The 14922-nt window shown below is 42.7% G+C and overlaps 1 protein-coding gene across 1 annotated transcript in view; it reads right to left on the reverse strand.

Moving 5' to 3' along the window:
• MERTK (MER proto-oncogene, tyrosine kinase) overlaps positions 1-14922 on the reverse strand; it is a 180971-nt gene that overhangs the window by 105873 nt on the left and 60176 nt on the right. The window contains exon 2 of the mRNA XM_007959410.2: positions 10244-10664. Coding sequence (XP_007957601.2) covers positions 10244-10664 — 421 coding nt within the window. The remainder of the gene's footprint in view (positions 1-10243; positions 10665-14922) is intronic.

Raw genomic sequence — 14922 nt, forward strand, 5'->3', positions numbered from 1 at the left:
TCAAACCCACCAGCCACTCCTCGGAAGGAAGGTTGGGCAATCCTACTTCCATAGTGATACTGCCTCGGAAACCCAAGGAGGGGTCGCTATGAGTTGGGGCTGACTCAATGGCAAATAACAACAAATATGTTCTCCAACATAAGATGCCTTTCTTGCCCCCAAAGGCACTTATTTCATCTCTACTTATCAGATACAGCAAAGAAGACCATGACTGGGGAAAAACGAAAATATGAAGGGGTCTGCCTTCATTCTTAGCAGCCTGCTTCCTTGATTCAATTTATCCTAAAGCAAAATAAAGCCCACCCCCAATTTGTGAAGATCAGAGGTTTAAGGCTTAAAGGAGACAAGGAAGCTGTCAAGATCAGAAGGAGCTCCATCTTGGCTGAGGGACCCCACAGGCAATGGGTGGCAGTTACCAGGGTTTGTTGTTGTTGTTACGTGCCGTCGAGTCAGCCCGACTCATAGCGACCCCTCCTTGGGTTTCTGAGGCAGTATCACTACAGATGTAGGATTGCCCAACCTTCCTTCCGAGGAGTGGCTGGTCGGTTTGAACCGCCAGCCGTCTGGTTAGCAGGCAAGTGTCTTAGCCACTATGCTACCAGAGCTCCCTACCAGGGTTTAGCACAGCCCAGGGTTTAGCACAGCATAATTAGCACCCTGAGCAGACACAGAGCAGTGAAGTGGGTCCCCAGGTCACAAAGGAGCCACAGTTCCCTAGGTGGAACAAAAGTTCTATAGGTTGAACAGAGTTTTCAGAACAAATATTAAATATTTTGATACATTTTAGCCCCCCAACAACACCATTTTGCAGATCCTTGCTAACCTATGATAAATATCAGCACCAGTTGCTGCCCAGCTGATTCTGACTCATGGCAACTTCATGCGTGTCAGGATTGAACTATGCTCCAAATAGAGAACTATTGATGTGTATAAAATACACATCAAAAATGGTGTCAGTCAGAACTGGAGGTGGGGCTGGGGACTGCAGCTTCTCTACTAAAGTGGTGGAAACCTGGGAGCAGAGTTTCTCAGGGTAACATCACCCCCTTATTGTTCCTGGGACCATGCAAGCTTACAGTCTCCTGTCACCTGCATTTCCTCTTGTGCCAATCTGAGCAGCACTCCTTTGACTTGAAATACTTGGTCTTGCCCTTTCCCCTCATTCCTGTCTAGGAGCACCTGATGACATGGGGAAGGCCTAGTTCTAAAGGGATAGGCCAGATCTTTCCACGCTAAAGAGCAGGTGCTGAATGTCACAAGATGCCCAGAGATCACCAGGAGAAGAAAACAGGGGCTTTACAGGATAAACATTTCCAAATAAAGGTCTTACAGACTCATCCATTAATGACCTCCCTGGATGTCATGGTGACAGAAAGAAATGAATAAGGAGGAAGAGAATCATGTGTCTAGAATGGTGCTCTGCTCATTGCAGGAAAAAAAAAAAAAAAAAAAGTGTTTGAATGGTGCTCTTTGGCTTTGAGTATTTCCTGACAATTCTATACAGATGACCAATCTTCTTTGCAATTCCTTGGGATCCCCACAGTCATGGCTACCATCATGGATTGAACTGTGTCCCCAAAAATATGCGTCAACTTGGCTGGGCCATGATTCTTAGTGGTTTGGAGTTATGTAATGTAGTGATTTAGCAGTTATATAATGTTGTAAACATCCCCCATGATGTGAACTGATGTGATCACCCAATTAGTTATAAGGGGATTAGGGTATAAGGGCAACACTCTTACTCAGGTCACAACCCTGTTCTAATAAGGGGAGTTTCCCTAGGGTGTGGACTGCATCACCTTTTGTCTTACAAGAGATGAAACAAGAGAGAAATAAGTAGAAAAGGAGGGACCTCAGTATCACCAAGAAAGAAGAGGCAGGAGCAGAGCATGTTCTTTGGACCTTGGATCCCTGTGCTGAGAACCTCCTTCTAGGATGCCAAGACATGGAGATCTCCAAGGGACATCTTCCCCACAGATATTGAAAGGAGACAAGGACTTCCCCTAGAGCCAATAAACAGAGAAAACCTTATCCTAGAGCTGGCACCCTGAATTTGGACTTCTAGCCTCCTAAACTGTGAGACAATACATTTGTTAGTTAAAGCCATCGACTTGTGGCATTTCTGTTATAGCAGCACTAGATAACTAAGACAGCTACCAAAGAGGGGTCCTTTCCATGTATTTCACATGTTCACTTTAGAAGAGGCAGAGAATTTGAGTTTTTCTCACGTCAAGGTCCACAGGGGCTCAACAGAGTAGAACATGATATCTGACAGGTTGAAGATGGCTGCATCTTTGAAGACCTGGCCCTGGCTCAGGGCTTCAGACCTCGAGTTCCTGCAGGCTTGCAGCCTGTCTTAGACAAGGACCAGAGCAAAAGTGAAGGCCAGAGAGGAATGCTGAGCACAGCCCCAAGAAGATATTTAAGGACTGCTGCACCTAGCCCAAGGATGCAAAGTACAGCTGTGCAGAGGTCACCAGAGAGCCTGTGAAAACATCAGGCACAAACAGCAGTTTAGCAGCCCACCCCTGAACTGTAGAAATCAGACTGCACAAAATGTCCAAGAATCATGAGGAAAAGTCATGCCAGGAATAGAACAGAAGAAAGCAGACCATAAAGGGAACATAATAAAAATTTTGTCATTAGTCATTGTTTTGGTTACCTAGTGCCGCTCTGACAAAAATACACCACAAATGGTATGAAACAAGCAGGAGTTTATTCTCTTACACTTTGGGAGGCTAGAAGTCTGAGTTCAAAGTGCCAGGCTCTAGGGGCTGGGTGAAAGCCCCTGAACCTCGGGCTTCAGCTCTGCCTCTTGCTCCCTGCCCACTGAAGCGAGAGGCATCTCTTCACTCAGAGAGCTACTGGCTGCTGAGGCTAACAAGCCCAAGGTCAACAAATAAAATGGCACAGTCCCAATGTTACCAAATCACATGGCAGACCATTAATTCAAGTCCATTGTAAGTCCCAAGATCAGCAGAGCATGGCAAGGTGCTGAATAACGACTTGACTGCATGCAGGGTTCAAGCGTGCCATAAACTAGAGACCATTCCCCAAGGCTTCTCCTTATATACAGGAAGCAGACCACATCCCTAAGCCAGCTCCTCAGCTGCTCACAGTAGATTCCACCTTGGAGTTGATTACCAGTCTCATCATGGGGAATACTACAGCCAGCTGCCCAGCCACTCAACCAGGCCCAGCCAAGCTGATACACAAACTTAACTATCACACTCATTAAAGGAGCTCTGGTGGCATAGTGAGTAAGGCATTTGGTTGCTAACCAGAAGGTTGGTGTTCTGAACCCACCAGCTGCTCTGTGAAAGGAAGATGGCTACTTCCATAAAGATTTGCAGCCTTAGAAACCTAATAGGGGGTCACTGTAAGATGGAATCCACTCCATGGCAATGAGTTTGGTTTTTGGTTTTAGTCATTAATGTCGGTAGCTCTGGTGGTGTAGTGCCTAAGGCATTTGACTGCTAACCAGAAGGCTGGCCGTTCAAACCCACCAACCACTCCTAGGAAGGCAGGTTGGGCAATCTACTTTCTTAATGATACTGCCTCAGAAACCCAAGGAGGGGTCGCTATGAGTCAGATCCGACTCGATGGCAGAGAGGTTTTTTTTTTTTTATTTTTTCACTTCCCTAATAAACCTCAGGTTGGGCAATCCTACTTCCGTAGTGATACTGCCTCGGAAACCCAAGGAGGGGTCGCTATGAGTCAGGTCTAACTCAATGGCACATAACAACAACAACAATAAACCTCAGGAACTCTGGTGGCATAGTGCCTAAGGCATTTGACTGTTAACCAGAAGGCTGGCCATTCAAACCCACCAGCCACTCCTCAAAAGGAAGGTTGGGCAATCTACTTCTGTAGTGATACGGCCTCAGAAACCCAAGGAGGGGTCGCTATGAGTTGGAATTGTTTAGTAATCACTTGATGAGAAGGAATATATACCTCCATTGTTAGGAAGTAAGTCAAGACCCATTTCACCTTAAAATCTTCATATTAAAGATTTTTCCTAAATAATTCCACTTGTTATTTCTAGATATTCAAGTAAAGGTTCCTATTCAGAGAGTAGGGTATAGGATGGAGCTGAACACAGGAGGATTGTTTGCCCTCTGCCAAGCAGATATAGGAAGTTCAGTTTCTGTGGAGGCTCAACTGGAAAGGCTCTGAGCTCAGAATAGCAATCTAGGCATTCCAAAACCAGAGTAAAAGGAGTTCCAGAAACAATAAACAAAGAAAATGCAGGGAGATGGAGGTGGAGGAAGGGGAGGAGGAAAAACAATTCAAGAAAATGCCCAGGAACTGAAGACGTGGGTCTTTCTTGACCAGGTCCCACCACAAAAGGGTTTCATCAAGGAATGTTACAACACTAGAGATAAAGTTAAGATCCCAAAAGCACCCAGAGAGAAAAAAGCAGGTCATTTATGAAAGAACCAGCACAGCATCATCCTTCTCAATAGCAACTCTCGAAGCAAAAAGGAAATAGCAATGACTCCAAAATCACAATAGGAAATTATTTTCCTTTAGAATTCTACATCCAGCCAACTACCTCAAGGTGAATATTTGGGGGGGAAAAAAATGCCACTTTTCAAACATGTAAGCCCCAAGAAACTAGTGGAGCATCGGCTCCTTACCAAAATGAAGGAATAAGCTGCTAAGAAAGAGGAAGACTTAGGTTCTAAGAAACTAGAGCTGGAACTTGGGGGGTGGTAGTGTTTAAGACTGATGGTGATGATGACTCAGCTGGGCTGCAGGCTTGGTGAGCACCCTGTTCAGACTGGAGCAGAAGGGAGGGATCCAAAACAGGTGTCTCTAAGAAAAAAATCAGTCCTGACAATTTGATCTTTTTGAGAAGAGATATATAGTTCTATTTAGCATTTAAGAGCAAAATGAATGATCGATACTTAGAAAACTAAAACACAAGGAAACTCTTAAATTCAGAGAAATGAAGAGGCTAAAGAAGTAAAATATAATTACAATACACATGATTCAGCTGAAAACAGTATTTACACGGTCATAAAAATGTGAACTCTGGATACTGATTTAACCACAGCTGTGAAGAACACTCTATTAGATTATGATACCATATTGTGGCCTGGCAAATGCAGACACATGCACGTACACACGCACACACACACACACACACACACGCATATGAATTTAACATCTCTGGGAAAATACCCAAGAAATGAGTAGTCTCAGCTCTCCCCTGGGGAAAAGACTAGTGGTTAAAGTGGGACAGAGAATTTTTAAACAGTTGGAATGTGCCATGTGTATGCACTGCTTTTTATATTTATAAAACTATAAACATCTCATCAGATTTTGGTCAAATTCAAATACCTGAACCAAAAAGGACCAAAGGAATGATACAGACTCAGCCTCAGTGTCTAGACAGGAACTGCCTGGCAGAGCTGCAGGGCCAGCAGTTTCAAACAACCATGACAACAAGGCAAACTCAGTTGGCGAGTCTAAGTATTTCCTCCAAACATACAGCTTTTCTCCATTTCTAAACCTTCTAACAGGTTCATTCTAGTTCAACTCCCTACTGATAACTTGTACTTCTACCCCAGATATTTGGAAGACAAGTACATGGTCAACTGACTAAAAAAATCCGTATTTGTGCTCGTTCCAAAGAAAGGTGATCTAACAGAATGTAGAAATGATCAAACAATATCATTAATATCACACACAAGCAACATTTTACTGAAAATAATTCTAAAATGATTGTTAGCAGTACATCAACAAGAAACTGCCAGAAATTCTAGCTGGATTCAAAAGAGGATGTGGAAAGGCGAATATCATTTCTCATGTCAGATGGATCTTGGCTGAAAGCAGGGTATACCAGAAAGATGTTTGCCCATGTTTGATCAACTATGCAAAGGTATTTGACTATGTGGATCATAACAAATTATAGAGAACATTGCAAAGAATGGAAATTCTAGGACACTTCATTGTGCTCATGAGGAACCTATACAGAGGCTAGGAGGCAGCCATTCAAACAGAACAAGGGGATACTGTATGGTTTAAAATCAAGAAATTTGTATCATTTCATCATACTTATTCAATCTGTATGCTGAGCAAATAATCCAAGAACCTGGACTATATGAAGAACAATGCAGCACCAGGATTGGAGGAAGACTCATTAACAACCTGTGAAATGCACATGGCACAACTTTGCTTGCTGAAAGTGAAGGCTTCTTGAAGCACTGACTGATGAAGATTAAAGACTGTAGTCTTCACTGTGGGTTATGCCTCAACATAAAGAAAACAAAAATCCTCACAACTGGACCAAAAAGCAGCATCACAATAAATGGAGAAAAAACTGAAGTTGTCAAGGATTTCATTTTACTTGGATCCACAAACAACACCCATGGAAGCAGCAGTCAAGAAATCAAATGACCCCTGAGGAAATGAGTTGTTGGGACTGTAGTCTCAGGACCATGGGTCTAGGGGACATCAAGCTTAACTGGCACAACATACTACACAAAACATTGTTCTACATCCTACTTTGGTGAGCAGCAACTGGGGTCTTAAAAGCTTGCAAGCAGCCATCTAAGATGCAACAATTGTTCTCTCCTTGTCTGGAGAAAATAAGAATGAAGAAAACCAAAGACACATGGAAACAATTAATCTAAGGGACTAGTGGACCATGCAAACCTCAGCCTACATGATCCTGAGACCAGAAGAACTAGATGGTGACTGGCTACCACTATCAACCACTGGGAAAGGGATCAGGGTAAGAGATCCTGAAAGAATGGGAGAAAAATGTAGAATAAAGCTCAAAATCATATTAAAAAAAAAAAAATCAGGCTTACTGGTCTGATAGAGACTGGTGAAACTATGGCCCTAGTCAACCTTCGGGCCTGGAACTGAACTCATGCCTATCGTTTCCAACCAAATAATAGACAGGCATATAAGGCGAACATTTACACCAGGTAGGGATGCTCCTTTGAACAACTGACCATAGGAGATCAGAAGGGCAGTATTTGCACAAGGAAATAGCTCAGAGGGCAGCAATGTACAGGAAAGAAGGACACAGGGAAAAGGTAACCACAGGGAAGAAGTGGGAAAACAGTGGTTACATTATGGGGATTGTAATCAATGTCATGAAAGAAAATGTGTATGAACTGCCGTACAGAAAATTAATTTATTCTGTAAACTTTCACCCAAATCACAATAATAAAATAACAAATCAAATGATATACTGCATTTGCATTGGGCAAATCTGCTGCAAAAGACCCCTTTAAATGTTAAAGAGCAAAAATACTACTGTGGAGACTATGGTGCACCTGACTCAAGCCATGGTATTTTGAATCACCCCATCTGCATGTGAAAGCTAGACAATGAATAAGGAAGACGGAAGAATAGTTGCATCTGAATTATGATGTTGGCAAAATATTATAAATATACCTTGCACTTCCAGAAGAAAAGGAGCTCTGGTGGTGTAGTGCCTAAGGCATCTGACTGTTAACCAGAAGGCTGAGAGTTCAAACGCACCAGCCACTTCTCAGATGGAAGGTTGGGCAATCTACTTCCATAGTGATACCGCCTCAGAAACCCAAGGGGAGGGTCACTATGAGTCGGGTCTGACTCGAAGGCATTGAGTTTATTTTCTGTTTTTTTTTTGCTTTGTTTTTTTTTTTTTTTTTGGCCAGGAGAAAGAACAAACCTGTCTTGGAAGAAGTACAGCAAGATGCTCTTTAGAAGTGAGGACAGCAAGACTTTGCTTCTCATGTTGTCAGGAGGGACAAATCTTTGGAGAAGGATATCATGCTAGGTAAAGTGGATAGTCAGAGAAAAAGAGGAAGACCCTCAGTGAGATGGATTGACACAGTGACTACAGCAATGGGCTCACGCATAGCAACAATTGTGAGGATAACGCAGGATGCGGCAATGGTTCTTCTGTTGTACATAATGTTGCCATGTGTTGGAATTGACTTGACAGCACCTGTTCGTTTAGTTGTACATATGGTTGCTACATGTTGGAACGAGCTGATAGTATCTAAAAACAATATAACAAGCCCAGACATACTGAAACAAAATCTATTATTCTTATAAATCCCCAGATGCCCCAGGTGATTCTTATATATGTATAAAATCTGGGAACTTGTTACAATGTAGATTCTGATTCAGTATATCTGGAGTGGAAATGGCTATTCATAGCAGGGTTCAAACAAAAATGAACTGGTTTGAAGCCCTGGAGAAGACTGGGCTGGCTTGCTGAGAAATGGCTGGATAAATATCAGTCTTCAAAAAATATAAAAATCCACTGATAAACTTCCTGCTTTCACCTGTCATAGTTCCACTAAGGAGCTCTGGTGGTACAAAGGTTAAATGTTCAGCTATAGTGTCACCATTAGTCAGAATCAACTTGATGGTAATGGGTTAACTAAACGAAAGGTTGACAGTTCAAATCCACGCAGCCACTCCCCTAGGAGGAAGACTTGGCAATCTACTTTTGTAAAGATTACAGCCCAGAAAACCCTATGAAGTGGTTCTACTATGACACATGGAGTCATTGTAAGTCAAAGTCTACTTGACAGCTCCTAATACCATAGTTCAGATGTTTCTGAAAGGACACAATGGAGACACAATGGAGTGCAGGGATCTTGTATAAACTCTGAGCTGAAAGGAAGTCTTCTGAAAATGAAGTAAGTCAGAGAATGTCAGGCATTTGTACTACTACTAATAACATCTCCAGCTGATGTTTTGGCTAAAGAAATTATGTTCTTATTTTCTAGATGTTTTATTGATTTCTCTTGTACTATTCCATTTTTAGCCTCATTAATAGCAGCAGAAAGAACAACCCATAACAGGCATCAGTCAGACCCACATAGTGCAGGATGTGGGTAAGGAGCTGTCCCTCTCCACCAGCTCTGCACCAGCACAAGAACTCTGCAGTGGGTGGGCAAAAATTGGGGCATCTCACCACACCAGGAACCTACACAGGGACAGGACAAGGGCTCAACAGGTGCAGGAATTTTAGGAGACTAAAATTACCCACTTAATATCTTTACAAATAAAATTTATTAAGAAAGTAAAATTCTCCCAGCTTTAGTGACTAGGAAATATGCCAGAATTTAAAGAGCATTGGGAATCCTTAGACTAAGCAGAAAAAAGAAGCAACAAACACTTCACTTCACCACAAAGCATTCAGTAACTAAATCAATAGTGCCTGCCAGCTTACAAGAGCATCAGTTTTTGTTTTTGCCTGAGAGTTGGTTGTCTGATGGTCATGCTTTTCTGGGATGCTTTACCTGACAGAGGAGCTAAAGGGCTTTTTATACCCTATAGCAGACCTCAGGAGCTCTGGTGGCACAGTGGCTAAGGCATTTGACTGCAAACCAGAAGGTTGGTGGTCAAACCCACCAGCCCCTCCATGGAAGGAAGATGGGGCAATCAACTTCTGTAAAGATTTATGGCCTTAGAAACCCAATGGGGGCCTGACTTAATTTATCCCTAACACCTCCCATCCCAATTCATCTGGCTGGCCACTACCAAAATAAAGTGGAATACTGAGATGGTGAAGTAGCTCTGGTGGCACAATGGTTAAGTACTCGGCTGCTAATGAAAAGGTTGGTGGTTTGAATCCCCCAGCAGCACCAAGGAAGAAAGACCTGGCAATCTGCTCCTGTAAAGATTACAGCCTAGAAAACCATATTGGGCAGTTCTACTCTGTTACATGAGTCAAAACCCATTCAACAGCACCTAACAACTGAGATGCTGAACCAAGTGGCTGAGAGCTCTTCTCTTTTCCCCCATGACTTTAAGATTTCCACATTTTCCGACCTAATATCCATTAGGGCTATATCAGTACTATGACTGGCAGCAGGAGGGAGTATTGAGCAGAAGGGAAGGGGGATAGGGCACATGAAAGGGAAAGGAGGACTGTGTTGTTTTAAAAGGTCCATGCCAACTGGGTGATTTTGATGTCACCTCACACCCTTTAAGAAACAGCATTCCCATTCCCTGGGAGAGCTCCTGAGTCATGTTGTACAGGGTAGGTCAGGTGGGAAGTAGCCTCCACCCTCAGAGTATCTGCTAATAAATAGTTCCAGTGGGGCCAAAATAAATTTATGAGACGACAACAATACAGACTGCCAACTATTAACCTTTACTCTAAATGGACTGGAAGGGTGTGTGCTTAAACAGAAAATGAAAGGCTAGTTTCTATACATAGGCTCTTGTTTTCACATTAGCAATAGTATAACAACATTTAAAAAGAAAGAAAACTTACCTGAAGGAAGAAATGATTGCTGTAAATTCATCATCTGGATAAAACTGAGTAATCGCATGATGTGCCCCAAGCAATTCCTTCCCATCTTTCCACCAAGAAATAACTTCAGTGTCCTGGTATATATTAGGTATATTAATTGAGCAATTAAATTTGACATCTTTGTGTTCAGAAAGTATTATGTGTCCAACTGTGTGATTAAATGCAAGAGGCAGATGGAACTTTGACCCAGCAGAGGTTATCTTGGAAACGTCTGAATTTCCTGTATGTGGTTTTTCAGGCTGGGCTGGTGAAAATATCAAGGCTGGTGGGTACCCAATGGTTTGAGGAAAGGAAAATGATGCGGGATCAGCTTGCAGACTCCTTGGGAAACGTCCTGGGAATGACATGTAGGGCTTGGTTTCTTCCCTCATCTCAGTGATAGCTGCAAAACAGAACACCCAACTTTTAGCCTTTTAAATAATGGAGAAATTTTCCAAGTAGGTCCCCAAATTGTTAGGCCATGATCTGCGAAAAGAGTCGTTAATGCCCTCAGAAAACATATCCATTGCTGAGTTGATTCCAACTCACAGAGACCCTAAAGGACAGAGTAGAACTGCCCCACAGGGTTTCCAAGATTATAATTTCTATGGAAACAGACCGTCACATCTTTCTCCCACAGAGCAGCTGGTGTGTTCAAACTGCTGACCTTCAAGTAGCAGCTAAGTGCCTAAACACTGGACATACCAGTATAATTTCTATGGAAACAGACTGTCACATCTTTCTCCCACAGAGCAGCTGGTGTGTTCAAACTGCTGACCTTCAAGTTAGCAGCTAAGTGCCTAAACACTGGACATACCAGGACTCCTTCTCAGACAACATGAGCAATATTTATTTAATACACACGTCTGGACATACACTCTCATTAACTAGTCCATTTTATTTTCATCTGCCTTCTTCTAAAGAGTGTTCAAAAGAAATACAACTTCCAAACTGTTGTGGGTTTATTTTATATTTTAAAATGGTGATTCATTCCAAGTCCTTCAACCTCAATTTAGCAGCATAAAAAGGAGATGACAGCACAGGAGAACTCGAGATCACTTTTCTCACTGCTGGGCCACCGATGACGCTGCAAACATGGCCAACAGTCTTTCAAAGGCTGCTGTGGGTCACAAAGAGAAGAATGTACTATTTTTTGTGCCTCCTCATCACCCACTCCTAGCTATGGGGAAAAGGAGCCCCAGTGGTGCAAATAGTTCTGTACAATGCTGCTACCCAAAAGGCTGGCAGTTCAAACCCACCCAGTGGCTCTCCAGGAAAAGGATCTGTCAATCAATCTGTTCCGGTAACAATTACAGCCTAGAAAACCCTATGGGGTAGATCTACTCTGCCACATGGAGTCATTATGAGTCAAATATAACTCAATAGCAACTAACAACAGCAACAGCTATGGGGGAAAAAAAATCAAAGTGTACCTATGTTACAGTCTAGAGAATGACTTGAGTACATTACGGAGCTGAGGTGGCGTAGTAGATAAGGCACTTGACCACTAACCGGAAGGTCAGTGGTTCAAACCACCAGCTACTCTGTGGAAGGAAGACAGGGTGAACTACTTCCGTAAAGATTTACAGCCTTGGAAACCCAATGGGGGTTGCTATGAGTCAATTAGGAACTCTGGTGGTGCAGTGCCTAAGGCATTTGACTGCTAACCAGAAGGCTGGTGGTTCAAACCCACCAGCCATTCCTTGGAAGGAAGGTTGATCTACTTCCGTAATGATACTGCCTCAGAAAGCCAAGGATGGGTTGCCATGAGTCAGATCCGACTCCACGGCAGTGTGTTTATTATGAGTCAATTGTCTGCAAATATTGTATAGTACCTCCTGGGTTCAAGATTTGGAGAGACAGCCTAAAGGCATAAAGACAGGCTCAGGGTTGCAAGGTTAAAGAGGAGACAGGACCTGGTTAACTAGGGGTAGGGAGGGAAGCTTTCTTTGCCCCACAAGTTAGCACCCTCAGTTTAGGCACAGTACCCTTACCTTTTGTAACACCCCTTGTGATTACTCATTTGGTTCTTTGTCTGCTGCTGGACTGAAAGTCCTCTGAGACCTAGCACCTAGTTACAACCAGTACACAGTACAACTAGGTTGTTGAATGAATCAAAAAAGGTAATGACGACTTTGAGGAGAGAGAGGAAGAACAGGTAAGGTTTCAGGGGGCTAAGGTTGCTGGAATTGGAAAGAAAGTGGCCTTAATAATTTAGGAAAACCAACTAAGCGGTGGGATAGAGATCCTATGGTAGGACAAAAAAGAGAGATGAACTGGAAAGCTCCATTAAGCTGGATGAGTGTTGCATGAAGTGGTGAGTTCTGAATCTCAGCTAAGGTAATAGGAAGTTCTGAAAGGTTTATAAGGGGCAGGAGAGATGGGATCAGAGTGCTGCTTGAAGAAGGGCATTCTGGCTGAGGAAGAAGGAGAGTAGCCAGAAATTGAAAAGTATACAGCAGACAGCAGAGAAGGGGCCAACAACAACAGTGTCCTTACTACAGTCATCATTTCACTAAAGAAAGATTATCCTAACACTAAATATTTAGGAAGGACATAATCTTGGAATGAAGGATAGTTCTCAGGAGTGAACAATTGGTGGTCTCATACTGACTTTTGCATGAAGAATGCAGGTCATGAGAGTTGCATGAAAAGATTTAAGATTCAGTTTCCTCATAAGGAAGATGAAGATAGAAATAGTGGTGTCCCATAGGATTACAGTGGTTACAACTCTTTAAAGCTGTAAAGACATAAAGAAGCAAAGACATCACTTTGAAGACTAAGGCACACCTAACCCAAGTCATGGTATTTTCAATCTTCTCATATGCAAGTGAAAGCTGGACAACGAATAAGGAAGAATGAAGAAAAGTTGATGCCTTTGAATTAGAGTCTTGGCAAAGAATATTGAAATACCATGGACTGCCAGAAGAAAGAACGAATCTGCATGGAAGAAGTGCAGCCAGAATGTTCCTTAGAAGCGAGAACGACAAGACTTCATTTCACCTACTTTGGTCATGTTGTCAGAAGGGACCATTCCCTAGAGAAGCATATCATGCTTGGTAAAATGGAGGGTCAGCAAAAAAGAGGAAGACCCTTAACGAGATAGATTGACACAGTAGCTACAGTGATGGGCTCAAGCATAGCAACGACTGTGAGGATGGCACAGGAGCAGGCGGTGTTTCATTCTGTTGTACACAGGGTCGCTATGAGTCGGGGATGACTTCACAACACCTAACAACAACACAGGGTTACTGTTAGGAATAAAGAAATTATTACTATATCTGGCTCACAGCAAGCACTCAGTAAAACCAAACAATTGGCATCTCTGTCAGAGCAAAACTCTTTTCCATGAGGTTTTCAATGGCTGGTTTTTCAGAAGTAGATCTCCAAGCCTTTCTTCCAAGGTGCTTCTGCGTGGACTCAGACCTCCAGCTTTTCACTTAGCAGCTGAGCACATTAACCATTTGTTAACCACCCAGGGACAAGCACCCAATAAATGTTAGCTATTATTATTTTTACTGTATTTTCATTTTATTGTAAATCAGTAAAAACTTGCCATGGTCCAAAATCTGAGAGCCACTGATTAACAGGAGATGACACTGAAGGCTGTGGCCCCTCACACATGATTGGTAAGGTTGTATAATTCCAGGGTGGGATGCTGCCATTCATATGGTCATCCGTGTAAATGGTGCTCTGGAGCTACACAATACATAACCTCACCAACCATGAGTGGTACCCTAACTAATCATGGAGAACATGGGGAAAAGCAAAAGTAAAACCATTGTAAGGTTCTGAACCCAAGGGTCAGGGAAGAGATGAATTAAAAATTATGTATTAAGCTAATCTTTTTTTTTTCTTTAACAATTTTGACTAGTTGTATAATGTCCTTTTTTTCCTATAGAAATGGAATACTTTCAAAATTATTTAATTTTTCTGGTAGAAAATGGTGGGAGAAAGGAGTCCTGATGGCCCAACGGTTAAGCACCCATCTGCTAACTGGAAGGTTATGGTTCAAACCCACCCAGTGGCAATATGGGAGAAATAGCTAGTGATTTGCTTCTGTAATGGTTGTAGCCTAGGGGAATCCTATGGTACAGTTCTACGCTGTCATATAGGGTGGCTATGAGTTAGACTCTACTTGAGGCAACCTAGCAACAACAATGGTAGGAGGATGAGATCAGATCAAGAAAGTTTGCTTGTACAGTAGAACTGTCATTAAGGGACTTCCAGTAAGATGGAGGGATAGACAGACAAGCGACACAGACTCTCTTCAACAAAGAAAAGAGAAACCAATTGACAAAGACAAAGAAGATAATCCTGGAGCCCTGAGCTTTGAAAGGAACTATACAGAAGTGGATTAGGCACCAACTAGTGGAAAAACCTGAACAAAAACAATGAGGAGAGATACGGAAACCTGAACAAAAACAGTAAGTACAGAGACGGTCAGAGCTGTGGACTGTCAGCTACTCTAATGGGACCAACAGCCTGAATATTTCCAAGTGGTACTGGGACCTGAGAATTGACCTAAAGATCAGCCCTGGTCACCAAGGGCTGCAGGGATGACTGTGCTGATGGCCTATGACTAGGAAGGGAAACAGCAAGGAGGGAGATAACCTGAGCTGTTGACTTTCCACTGTCCGGAGGGCACAGCCATTTTGATA

This window comes from Orycteropus afer, unplaced genomic scaffold, assembly GCF_000298275.1.
Source record: "Orycteropus afer afer isolate SDZICR_OR568_19922 unplaced genomic scaffold, OryAfe1.0 scaffold00017, whole genome shotgun sequence".
NCBI lineage: Eukaryota > Metazoa > Chordata > Mammalia > Tubulidentata > Orycteropodidae > Orycteropus > Orycteropus afer.